This window comes from Tarenaya hassleriana, unplaced genomic scaffold (genome assembly GCF_000463585.1).
Source record: "Tarenaya hassleriana unplaced genomic scaffold, ASM46358v1 Cleome5, whole genome shotgun sequence".
Taxonomy (NCBI): Eukaryota; Viridiplantae; Streptophyta; class Magnoliopsida; order Brassicales; family Cleomaceae; genus Tarenaya; species Tarenaya hassleriana.
The window spans coordinates 1,756,615-1,768,659 of record NW_010967707.1 but is presented as its reverse complement, the minus strand read 5'-3'; the positions used below and the strand labels follow the sequence as shown (position 1 = coordinate 1,768,659).

At 42.6% G+C, this 12,045-nt stretch overlaps 3 protein-coding genes across 7 annotated transcripts; 1 reads left to right on the top strand and 2 right to left on the bottom strand.

Moving 5' to 3' along the window:
- Positions 1 to 821: 821 nt before the first annotated feature.
- Positions 822 to 3,675, bottom strand: LOC104826267. Of its 4 annotated transcripts, XR_773730.1 has the most exons (7): positions 2,946 to 3,675; positions 2,492 to 2,817; positions 2,088 to 2,272; positions 1,959 to 2,019; positions 1,800 to 1,865; positions 1,410 to 1,493; positions 822 to 1,102 (listed from the first exon to the last, which is right to left on the bottom strand). XR_773730.1 is itself a non-coding variant. In XM_010558879.1 (6 exons), the coding sequence occupies exons 1-6, from the start codon at positions 3,478 to 3,480 to the stop codon at positions 1,482 to 1,484; spliced, it is 1,185 nt and encodes a 394-aa protein (XP_010557181.1). In that variant the 5' UTR covers positions 3,481 to 3,675; the 3' UTR covers positions 822 to 1,481. The 4 variants fall into 4 exon arrangements, 3 of the variants coding, with proteins under 3 accessions (XP_010557181.1, XP_010557180.1, XP_010557179.1); XM_010558879.1 differs by having other exon boundaries at positions 822 to 1,493; XM_010558878.1 differs by lacking the exon at positions 1,410 to 1,493.
- A 660-nt stretch (positions 3,676 to 4,335) lies between these two features.
- On the top strand, positions 4,336 to 7,585 carry LOC104826265 (uncharacterized membrane protein At1g06890). Of its 2 annotated transcripts, none has more exons than XM_010558876.2 (9): positions 4,336 to 4,496; positions 4,689 to 4,744; positions 4,852 to 5,022; positions 5,478 to 5,662; positions 5,747 to 5,814; positions 6,243 to 6,375; positions 6,519 to 6,680; positions 6,776 to 7,048; positions 7,276 to 7,585. In XM_010558876.2, the coding sequence occupies exons 3-9, from the start codon at positions 4,902 to 4,904 to the stop codon at positions 7,381 to 7,383; spliced, it is 1,050 nt and encodes a 349-aa protein (XP_010557178.1). In that variant the 5' UTR covers positions 4,336 to 4,496; positions 4,689 to 4,744; positions 4,852 to 4,901; the 3' UTR covers positions 7,384 to 7,585. The 2 variants fall into 2 exon arrangements, with proteins under 2 accessions (XP_010557178.1, XP_010557177.1); XM_010558875.2 differs by having other exon boundaries at positions 4,836 to 5,022.
- A 139-nt stretch (positions 7,586 to 7,724) lies between these two features.
- Positions 7,725 to 11,924, bottom strand: LOC104827397 (B3 domain-containing transcription repressor VAL1-like). Its single transcript, XM_010560570.2, has 13 exons — positions 11,418 to 11,924; positions 11,164 to 11,245; positions 10,979 to 11,083; positions 10,497 to 10,882; positions 10,127 to 10,213; positions 9,925 to 10,021; positions 9,664 to 9,838; positions 9,448 to 9,524; positions 8,993 to 9,349; positions 8,824 to 8,873; positions 8,610 to 8,723; positions 8,453 to 8,517; positions 7,725 to 8,342 (listed from the first exon to the last, which is right to left on the bottom strand). Exons 1-13 carry the CDS (start codon positions 11,528 to 11,530, stop codon positions 7,912 to 7,914), a joined length of 2,139 nt encoding a protein of 712 aa, XP_010558872.1. The 5' UTR covers positions 11,531 to 11,924; the 3' UTR covers positions 7,725 to 7,911.
- Positions 11,925 to 12,045: the final 121 nt, after the last annotated feature.

The window sequence follows — 12,045 nt, the reverse complement described above, 5'->3', positions numbered from 1 at the left end:
GGCGCCTGTCGCCGTCGACTCGGTGTGGGGATTGGAAAAATCGGTGAGTGGGCTTTGTAAATAATTATTAGCATAAATTATTATGGCCACATAATTAAACATAATTAAGGAAGCTAATCTCCACGCAGATACCTAACCACAACATTAATAATTCCAGTTCCATATCAGTCCATCTGATTGTTTTAGAATAATAATAAAAAATGTGACACGATTCTTCAAATCCGCGTATGAGTCAACCATATGACTCCGTCTCGAAGCTTCTTTCTAACTATGGCCCTATGGTTACAAATTTTTTTTACCCATTTAAAAATATAAAATATCATCAATTAATATACCTCTTTCTACAAAAACGCGTGTTAATAATTTCTAGATATTTTATAAATTGGACTGACCCACATATAAAATTAGGGAAAATTTTACTCGTTTGGCACACATCGGTCATTTACTAATCGTGGTTAACGAATTGTAATCTATATAAAGCCCATTCAGATAAGTCCCTAACTAATGGGCTTAATCTTATAGGCCTATTTTTAATTAATGGGCCGTAATGCTTTTGGGCCTTAACAACCTATTTCTGTAGTACGAGGCCCACGAAGCTGGACAAAGACAGATGTTTCGATGTTCCAGACCCAGAAGAAACATCCACAACGGAGAAACCTTGTCATGCAAGTAACCAACCCAATGGAATGATGCAGACGAGAGAGAAGAACATGGTTGCATAATCTAGAAAAAAACATCAAGAATCGATTTCTGGCATCAGAATTTAAAAATAAAAAAAAATTCACGTTGGCATCAATGTATTAGGTGGAACCAATAACGACTGAGATAAAGGAACCATACTAGCAAGTTTGATGATAAACACAAGAGAACCTAAGAGACAAGAGTGAGTTGTTCCCGTGATGACTAGAGAATGTAGTCCCTAATACAGAAACGATTCACTACACTACCACTGTCATATGCACTTACAAGGAGAAACGGAAGAAGAAGGCTACAGCATCTTACCCAGCTTTTCACATTCATAGATGCAACTATCTATCACAGAAGAGGGCGCCGCCATGTATTATCCATCCTCATGACAGAAGCCCGGTCCCTACTCCTGTCCCTGAATTCAAGGAATCGATAATTCAAGCAGCAATTGCTCAGGAAGATGAAGAAGAGAGCTACTTTTGTGTCAAAACACAAGTGGATGATGAAAACCATTACTCCTTAAAACATCCAAGAACTAGTGTCCTACCATAAGAACCCTGCTTTCACTAGGTCCATACACCTCGTCTCTAGCTATTAGGCAAGACCCACGTTTTAAAAACGTGGCTTGCAAAAGGAAGGGTGCCTTATTGGCTTATCAGCAGCAGCAATAAACCAGTTCCATACTTGGTTGACACGAGACCATATCACCCACCCATTCTTACCTGATCCCTTTTTTACGACATGGTTCTTTGCATGGATTTTTGAGTCTTGCACCAATTGTAGAACCCAGTAATTCACATCAGGCCCTATACCAATCTTAACAAGTTCAGTCTTAAAGATTGATTTATAAGACGTGAGTGCCCATTGATTTGTGAGCATTTGGTTTATATAAGGCCTCCCTTTAACACTAGTTGAACTGAGTATCTTATACAGCTGTGATTGCTGCACCACCATTTCATGGATTCCTTTAATGCCCTCCACCTAATAATTCGGTTATCCGACCAATTTTGTTTACATAGTTCCAATTATGTATATACACTTATTGGAAAAATGATGGAAACAGATGAATCAAGATTCGAAGAGATAAATGGAATGAATCATGTGTAACTCACACGAGCGGTTCGTCCACAAGCCTCCTGACGCCTCATCTCAACCCGAAACTTATCTTTAATATTCACCTGTGGAGATATGCATCTAATTAGAAACATAATCGAGTAAGATTATCTCTAAGAAAAAGATTACACATTGGAGAACCAAGTATCCTTACGTACATTAGTTCTATGGGCTAGAATTGGATTCTCTTCCTTTATCAACTTCCATTGGGGACCATGACTGCAGTGGGAAATATATACATAAGTATCAATTTATGATAAGATGTTTCAATGAAAATATTGAAGTACATTTCATAGCCTCTTAATATGGCCTGTGTTTCTGCAGTTGTCCAGCCGATTTTCATCTTTCTAGGACCTTTTGAAGCTCCATCCTTTCTCAGCGGAGACATCGCCATTTTTTTACGTTTTGAAATGTTAGCCTTTCCACCATCACCATTTGATTCTTCAGTTGAATCATCGATGGAGTCTTCCCACTAATTAAACAAACAATAAGAATATCGAACAACCTTAGAACATGATGAAGGAACAACAAACGAAATGAAGCAAGATTGTTGGCTAAAAGCCTAAAACAAACAAAAGAACAGAATGAATGAAGAGCGAGACTGGGGCTTCAACTCCTCAATCTGTGGTCTCATTCCATCAGACCAATCAAATATGTGTGTTAGAATGAACCAATGTAAGAAGAAAGGTACCTCATAAGTCTGTGCTTTGCTACTGCGTGCCATCAAGGTAGGCTTTGGGGCATCTTCATGGGAAGAAAGATTAGCCTTAGCCATAACAAGATTCTCCTTCTTACTCACATCATTCAAGCCAGAAGCTTTGGCTTTTTCCAAAGCTTTCACCATGTCTTGCTTACTGGCTTTCAGATCTTTGAATACTCTATCAAAAACCGGCGTAGGGATGGGCTTGATCGGAGGACGGGAATGTTCGGCGACCAAGACCAACTCCCCATCATTCGAAATGATGAACTGTTCATAGTCAGGTATAAGTTCTGGCAATGCATTCACCAGAACAATTTCTGTGACAGGGTTTTTAAATATCGATCAAATCTCAGCTCAAATTTCACCATTTTTCTACATGCATTCAACATCCAATGCATAGCAAACCCGGAATCTACAAACCATTATCAACTAAGAGTTGTAATACCTTTGCCTTTGCCGTCATCTTGTGAAGAACTTGACCTATTACCACTGGCCTCTGCCTCTCCTGCTTCATCCGGAGACTCCTCATGTTCAGAAGCGCCCGTTTCCCGATGTAGCTCAGAGAAAAGCTTCTTCAAGGAAACCAAGGGTTTGTTCTTCGCACGGTATTCTATCAGCGTATCGCAAACCTTTTCGTCGGTAAGGGCCAGTTTCAGTCTTCGGCAGTCGTCCCTGAGCTCACGAGTGACCAGACTACTACTTTTATCGCAGAGCGCCATTACCCTCTTCGTCCATATTCTTCTGATCGCTTCGATTAGACTTCTTTTCATATCTACCCCATAAAGGAGACATCTCACCGTGCACTCCATTGCAACTTGGCGGTATGCTTCTTTCAGTGATTCGGGAATTTCCGTACCTTCTTCGCGTAGAATCTCCTCCAGAATCTCCAAGCGTTCGAGATTCTCCTCTTCGACAAGGCCGTTCTCTAATTCCTTCGAAATCTCGCGGAGAATAGCATTCTTCCTGCGCGAGAGCCCCATTTCCAAACCTAGCCGCTAGATTCAACGTGAGATTGAACACGATTTTCCAGAAAATATCAGAATTCCGAAGCCTTCGATTTCGCGATTCGAAAGGATTTACGGAGAAACTAATTCCTGGAAATCGAACCCCTTAGAATTTTCAAATTTCCAGTTCTCCGACTCTGAGATTGGGAGGGAGGGAGGGAGGCAGGGGGCTTGCCGCTTTGGCTTCGCCAGTTCCTTTTTACGAAATAACAAAACGCGCCGTTTTAGTTCATTAGAAACGGCTTACACTTCATGTGTTCTACTATAAAAACGTGATGTTGTTTACGTTTACTAACATTATTATTAATCGGCTTTCAAATCATCGTTCGTCCTAGTTCTATTAGACGCTTTGTATTAAAAAAAAAAATACATAAAAGGGATCTGCAGGTAAATTCATTTTGTTACAGAGATTAATAAATTACACAAATTTCTCCGCGTTTGCGTTTACAGACACATCAAAATTTCTGTAACCGCATGGGTTAAAAAGTTAAAAAAAAATTACGTAGGTAGCGTGACGTACCACCAAAGGACCAACCTTTTGTTTAGTTTAGTAACTAATCTCACTTTTAAGTACACTACGTTTCCATTTATTTATTTATTTACGTTCCTCTTTTGCACCTACTTGTCTACTTCTACGTTATTTTTTGGGCCATCTTAAATTTGTGGGCCAATTAACGTACTACGAGAAAGAGCTACTAATCTTAAATCAAGACATAATCAAATTTCGATTTAACCGGTCGATCTAAATTCCAAAAATCGAACCCGGTTTAGGTGAAAATAGCTACCTACCTGAATCTTTCCATCATGTGTCTACGTTTTTAGCCCCCCCCCCTCTACGACGTAGAAAGCGAAAACTATCGTTTTCTTTGCGTTTCCTCTCTCTCACTATTTCTCCTGTACGGCGATTGATTGAGTGCTGATCTTCAAAATTGCATACAGAAATAGGCTCCTCTTCATTCGACGAGATCTCTTCTTCTCCCTCGGAGCTTGAGGTATCTGCTTCTCCGGAGTTTTCTTTCTTCATTTGGTGGCGTTGTTTCGATTTTTTCCCTCTTTCATTCCAAACTGCAGATCTAGGAATCTATAGCTTCTGGATGTTGTTGAATCTTTGTTTTTATCCGGATTTTGCAACGTTTGCCTTCGTTTATTTCGTTTTGACGTGTTCTACATCGCCATTGCTACAGTCAAGCTGCTTCAGGCTTTGATTCTCTCGCATTTCGTATCGGTTCCCGCGAATGAGGTTCGTTTCTCCAGATCGTTGTTGTTTTCTGTACGTTTTTTTTTCCCTTGGATTTGTCTATGTGCTTCCGTGTGATTCGGAGCTTATGCAGATGTTTGTGACGGCAGACAGATAATCGTAGATCGTGATTGAAACGGGGAGAGATAAGAGGAAGAAGATGAGTGAGGGGCAGAAGTTCCAGCTTGGAACCATCGGTGCTTTGAGTTTGTCAGTTGTGTCGTCTGTGTCGATCGTCATCTGTAACAAGGCGCTTATTAGCACCCTCGGTTTCACCTTTGGTAAGCTGCTCTCTTCTTTCTCACAGAGTTTCAGGTGTTGGACTCTCTTTTGGCTATCCATGGTTATGTAGAAAGCATTTTCGCCGTGATCTATTTGCCTACTTATGTGGTAATGCTTGTTCTGCTCGGTTCATGTTGGCATCTTGTTTATCTTAGATGCTCTGATGAATTTGACCCTACAAGAATTGCTTTTCATAATTTATCTGAAACGCTTGAAGAAATATATCTATAACAGCTTGGTAAAAGTATGAAATTTTAGATGTCTGAATGACTTGGAATGATACTTGTGGTCCCCATCTTTCATACTTAACGATGCTTCCCAATGGTAAGATTCCTTGCACAGATGCACTTAGTGGGCAGGATGCTGTTAACATCCTATTCCGGAGCTTAGTTTATCGTTTTATACAAGTGATCTCTTTATCCATTTCTGCTAACTTTATTTTTTGAAAGCACAGCGACCACTTTGACAAGCTGGCATCTTTTGGTCACATTTTGTTCTCTTCATGTGGCACTATGGATGAAGTTCTTTGAACACAAGCCTTTTGATCCACGAGCTGTAATGGGATTTGGCATATTAAATGGGATATCCATTGGACTGTTGAACCTTAGCTTGGGTTTTAATTCCGTTGGTTTCTACCAGGTATAGCTTTGTTATTCCAGCTGCTGCCTGATGTGATATCCTTTCGCGATGTTCTGAGCACATCTTCTCTCTTCTGAATATCAGATGACAAAACTGGCCATCATCCCTTGTACTGTTCTCTTGGAGACACTCTTCTTCAGAAAGAAATTCAGGTTAGTACCTGTTGTGTCCACTTAGCATGCATAATGTATGTCCGCTTCATTCATTTGCCCGATATCTGTAATCTTAGAGGTAGCTATTTGTAATTAGTTCCACTTGAGGATTTCTTGCTATAAGGTTCCTGCATATCATCTGTTCCATAGTGTAAACGCTCCACTTTGTTTATCTTTACGCTGACCACGCCCTGCTGCCAGACTAAACCCCAACTTCAAATGCGGTTTAATATGGAATATCTGAGAAACTTAGAATCGTTCTTATAATGTTTTCTGTAACCCTTTACGGTTTCTTTTAGTTATTCTTCCTCGGAAATTTTCATGGTGCCGCAGCTTTCTTCAAGCTCTTTTTTCATCAACACATTGTCTAAGATACTCTTACTTTCTATGTTATTCTTGTAAAATGATGCTTTTTGTTTCATCTGCAGTCGAAAAATCCAGTTTTCTTTATCTATCCTTCTCCTTGGTGTCGGAATAGCAACAGTGACAGATCTTCAGCTTAATGTACTGGGCTCCGTCTTGTCGCTGCTGGCTGTCCTCACTACGTGTGTGGCCCAAATAGTATCCTAAGCTTAGCTTCTCTTTCCCATTTCTTTATATATTTTTTTGCCTTTCTATTATATGTCTTATCTTACCAAGTACGTTGGCTTGTTGCACTATCAGCACTTTTCTGTTCCTTTGTTACCTTAACCAAATCTATGCAGATGACCAATACCATCCAGAAGAAATTTAAGGTTTCTTCCACCCAACTTCTGTATCAGTCTTGCCCGTACCAAGCAATCACGCTTTTCATCGTTGGCCCATTTTTGGATGGGCTCCTGACCAACCAGAACGTGTTTGCTTTCAAGTACACCTCTCAAGTCCTGGTGAGAAATCAATTGACTCAGTTGGGCAGCACCTGCTCTGGACTTTCTTCGCCTTTTTCTCATTCATGTATTGAAACATTCTTCTATGGCTGCAGTTCTTCATTGTCCTGTCCTGCCTCATATCTGTTAGCGTGAACTTCAGCACATTTCTGGTCATAGGAAAGACATCTCCAGTGACCTATCAGGTCCTGGGACATCTGAAAACATGCCTAGTTTTAGCTTTTGGCTATGTTTTGTTACGTGACCCGTTCAGCTGGCGCAACATTCTCGGCATACTGATAGCTGTGGTTGGAATGGTTCTCTATTCATATTACTGCACACTGGAGACCCAGCAGAAGGCCAGCGAAGCATCAACCCAGCTGCCCCAGGTAAATCTCATCTCTCTCTCTCTCTCTCTCTCTCTCTCTCTCTCTCGCCAATATCAATCACTTGTCCAGAATTAAGTAGCAGCGTTACAAGATGGTATGTCTCTGCATTGGTAGCGAGTTCTTGTTCCAATCTATGGAACAATCTAATAAGGTTATTTTGCTTTCTGTTCACATACGATGAATACTAAACCGGTTGCTACTTCCCTTCCATTTGGAAAACGACGAAGGAAAGCGAGAGTGATCCACTGATAACAGCGGAAAACGGGAGTGGAATGTTGTCAGAGGGTGTCGCGGCAAAGAACCCGTGGAACTCTAACAAAGATCTGGAAGCGTAGAGCCGAATTTCGTACAGCGCCCGTACCAGAGATTCTTGGATTATCTGCGGTGGCAGAAAATAGTCTTTGTTTTTTTTACGAGGTAAAAACCTTTATACAACACTTATATGTTTTGCGCTAATGGAAGAGCAAGCGGTAAGGGAGTATGGAAAATGATAGACACAAGGAAAAGGATAGGCCAAGTTTTGGGTTCCTTCGTAAAGTTCTTCTAGTATATATATATATATACATGTGTGTGTGTGAAATGGGCTTCATACGAGGAGGACCCCTTTAGCATTTAATCAGTCTCTCTTGATTATCACCATTTCGCTCTCTTAGTCTCTTAAATTACTAAATAATAATAATATAAAAAAGATGGGATTATATATAAAACCCAATCCGTACAACCTCAAGAACAAAAACTGTGAATCTTCTTCCCTTCTTTTGATATCCTCAGTGAACAAAAATAGTAGACACAAAAGTAACAGAGACTAGACCCTTTGTCATTCGCTCCTTCTATTTGTCTTTCATTTTGTGTTTTCTCATGTCCTAAAGTAGCATCTCTTCTCCTCTGTTGTTGTAAGGATCGCTGTTCAGATCTATCCCTACTGTCTCCCCGTTATTATCGTTAATGTCGTGGTTCTCCTCAGCCCCTCCTTCACGTTCCAACTGTTTCTTCCTCTTCCTCAGCATAAGTGTCCTGAACCTCCTCTTGACCGCCACACACACGTTACAGCTGCAGCCCGGCTCGTGCCTCCCTCTCCCACTCGGCGGCTGGATGCACACTATGCAACTGCACCCCGGCCTGTGCCTTGGATGTCTGGTCGTGGCCGCCACCTCCTCCTCCTCCTCCGGGCCATCTCCGTTTTCACCTGAGCTGTCTCCTTTGACCACTCCTCCGGCCACCTCATCCATACCCGACCCTTCTTCTTGCTCTGTCCCTTCTTTCCAGCTTTCCCCAGTTCTCTGCTTCTTGGACTCTGTCGCAGTACAACATTATGAGGATCACAACTGAGAGTGTAGATCACAAGCTAACATCTGAAAAGGAAAGTTATTTAAAAAAAAGGTGGTGGGCTGTTCATATTCATACCCGTCCCTAGTCTGAGAAAACTGTCCAGTTCGTTTAGATTCTCCTCCGCCGCAGAACATAAACACCTGCCGACATATGTCAGCATGTGAATATAAATCATATCCCAGAAGTGATCGAATTTTTTCAAGTGTCCTTCAACTCGAAAGGACTACTTCACCTGCCCACGTCCCAGACATTGTATGAACATGTCCACCTCGAAGGAAGAAGGGCATCTACCGGTAACCTTCTCCATTTAGAGCAATTGTCACACTGTGCCCATTGTTCATGTCCACTGCACCAGAAATATGCTCATCCGTACAGTTCAGGCACGCTAGTGATGGAAGACGATATGCAAGCACGAGAATATATCTTCGAGGAGGAAAAGAAATTACCCAGAAGGCCGTGAAGTGAATACCGTCTTCTTCCCAAAGACAGGGGGTTCCTGTATGTATCACATGGAATATAATACCTATCACTAAACTGTCACACTCCACTATATATATATATAGTTAAATCACCAGAAACTCGTTGTTAAAAAGGCAAGAAAGATACATCACTTACATCATATTCTTCAAATCGGTGCTCCTCAACGGTGACGATGGTAGGATTTGCGGTGGGAGGGGGACAAAGCAAATCTTGAGCTTCTTCCCATGTGAGCCTCAGCTCCATAGCTTCTTCATTAAGCAAAAGCAATCTCTTATTTTTCGTCCCGATGTTTCGAGTCCATTTCTCCTCTTTGATCCTCGATGACTCGTCGTCGGCTATCCCTCTTCCGTTACTCTCTCTTTTCTGCAAGATGATCATATGTTCAGGAAGACCTTCCACTTCTTCCGGCATTTGTAGTGGACACGAGGAACAGTTCATGGAGGACGGGATCTCTGTAACACCGGACCATGATGTATGTTTGAGACCAGAACCCTGCTTATAACTCCTTGTAAGAACACGAATCAAGAACAATGCCTTCTAAATCAAAATGCAAAAAAACAACTAAGGAAGGGTGAAACAAAGAGCCCGACCTGCTGCTCTCTACCACTAGCTGTCTTCCTGCAACCCATAACTAGTTTGCCGCCGGGATCTATCCGACTGAACGTTACTGCATTAGAAAGGATTAACCGTGAAGAGGGAGCCACTAGATTTTAGACACACATTACCCGTAAAAGAACTCAGAAAATTAACGTAAGCTTTAGTCGGTCCGATACACAAACATAAGCAAGATTTAGAAGGAAGGGTACCGGTATCCCCAGCTTTCAGTTTCATGGACTGCATGCAAGGGGTGACACCTTCTAAGACGTACATCCTACTGTTGTTGTTGGGCCAAAACCTGAACTGGAACGTCCATTCTTTGCCCTTCACATCCTGGATTTTCATACAAGTGCCTTCTGGTTGATCGATGGATGGGAAATATGCCTATGCAAACCATTCCATACACCTCTCAGATTGAAACTCACAAAAAATAGAAAAGGACAGCAGTCCAAATATGCCAAAGATATTACCTCGGCACATGCCTTTGGAAGAACTAGACGTCCGATGCGACCGGCATCGCTTGCGCTGAGAATCTTCTCAAAGAGAGGAACGATTTTCGAATTCAAGCTAACATCATTGTTAAGATGAACCATGGGTTTGTGTATAAATGGTCTTATTAGAACAATCTTTTCATGGAGCTCACAAAAAGGTCACCAAGGTAAGAAAGGATACTTCCCAGAGATCTGCTGGAGTTCTTGATCAGTAATTCTCGGGCAATAGCGAGAAAGCAAAAGGTTTCTCCCACGCCCTTCGGCAGGGGGGGTGGATCCAATTAGTATCCGGGATTTTCACGGGCTTCGGACAGGACCACGGGGGAGTCTTGGTCGAGGTTTCAGAGAACTAATGGTGAAAGCGACTTTGAATCCCAAGGAAGAAACTAGCGTTTGTCCGATCGGTGGCCTGGGGGGTGGATTTCACAGGATCTTGTCGTAGAGGAAAGACAAACCATTGATTTATACAACAGCGACATCACACACAAAAGCAATTTATCTATTTCATAATATAACACAACTATGGGATAAAATTACCAAATCAAAAGGACCTGGGTTTCATGACAATGGTGGAGTGGTTGAGGATGTGCATCTTTCCCTCGACGAACCCACTTGGGAAGGAGGATGGTCCAGAGGGAGTTACTGCCAAAGACATACTCAAAGACGGCTGCGAAAGCGGTTCTTGCATATCTCCGGTGTCCATAACAGACACAGTACTCCCTGGCTGAGTCATGAACTCATCTCTCTTGTCTCCGCCATGGATCATTTGAGGATCGCCTCTCTGTGTCCCAGACTGAGGCTGAGGAAAGAGGCTAGGTTCATTAGCCTCACTGTCATTGTCATTACCCAGAACCCCACTTTCGCCATTAAGGGTTTGTCTGTCGGCGACCATCATAGTCAATCTGCCAAGTAAGCCCTGGTTTTTGCTTCTCTCAGTCTGCAAAGCACCATTTCATAAACACGAAGACGAACAGTGGCTCATAAGGAGTTTTGTAAAGTATGGGAAGAATTGGAAATTTGATTATCTGCCCACCAAGCTACTGTTATGGCAGCAGTTAGTGCAGGAAGTGCAGCCGATTCCCCCAAAGTCGAGGAGATCAACCATGAGCTTGGAAGCGATGCATCCACAGTGAAGGAGCTGTCATGGCGCAAGAGAAATGCAGATCAGAGAAAGAGCATTGCAAGAACGTGGAATGAGGATGAGTCGAGAAACGTAACCTTATGGCACATATAGCATTCCCTCCAACCAGATTGCTCCTTATGGAACGTATCGCAGAAGAGTGAACTCTCGTAGGCGGATCTAAAGACATAAACCATTTCAACATCCAATCAGAGAGAGTCCGGGAAGGAACACGGGGCAGAACTCGGTTCTTTCCTCGGACAAGAACACCGACATCAAGAGAACAATCCAAGACCCCTGTTCTGTTGTAATGAATTCAACGGAAGAGGAATTAAGGAGAGGGGGAGAATACCCGCAACGAAAGCAGAGATCGGCGAAACCGCCAGTTCGAAGAGGCCAACCTTTCTTCCATTCGACGGTGGTGGTCGTCGCGCAGGACGCGTTCATGCAAATCTTTTGACCCATTTTGACTTGGCCCTTTGCGAAATCAGCAGCCACGACTTAGACTAACGCAGATGCGAAATCCGATTGAAGAAAACCCCAATCAGAGTAAAAACCCTAACGTCCCTCGGACCAGAAACCCAAATCGGAGGAGAAATCGACGTGAGTTGAAGCAGAGTCCACTCATGAACGTCCAGGACGTGGTCCAATCATAGCCCGCCGGGATCAACGAACCGAAACCTGGACTGTGACGGCCAAAAAACGGCGCTGAAAGAGTAGAGATTCGAGAGAGATTCGAGAGAGAGAGAGAGAGAGAGAGAGAGAGACCAGAGAGGCAGGGATGAAAGATTGACGAAGAAGAGAGGATATGTAAGAGGAAGGTGTGGCTATGGGTTTTATTTCCGACGCAGTGGCAAAGTATTTTATATACGTATGAGAGAGAGAGAGAGAGAGAGAGAGAGAGAGAGAGAGAGAATGCATGCAAAGGAGAACAGATGCATAAATGCATGCACGACACTTAGAAGACACGCCGCTTAACA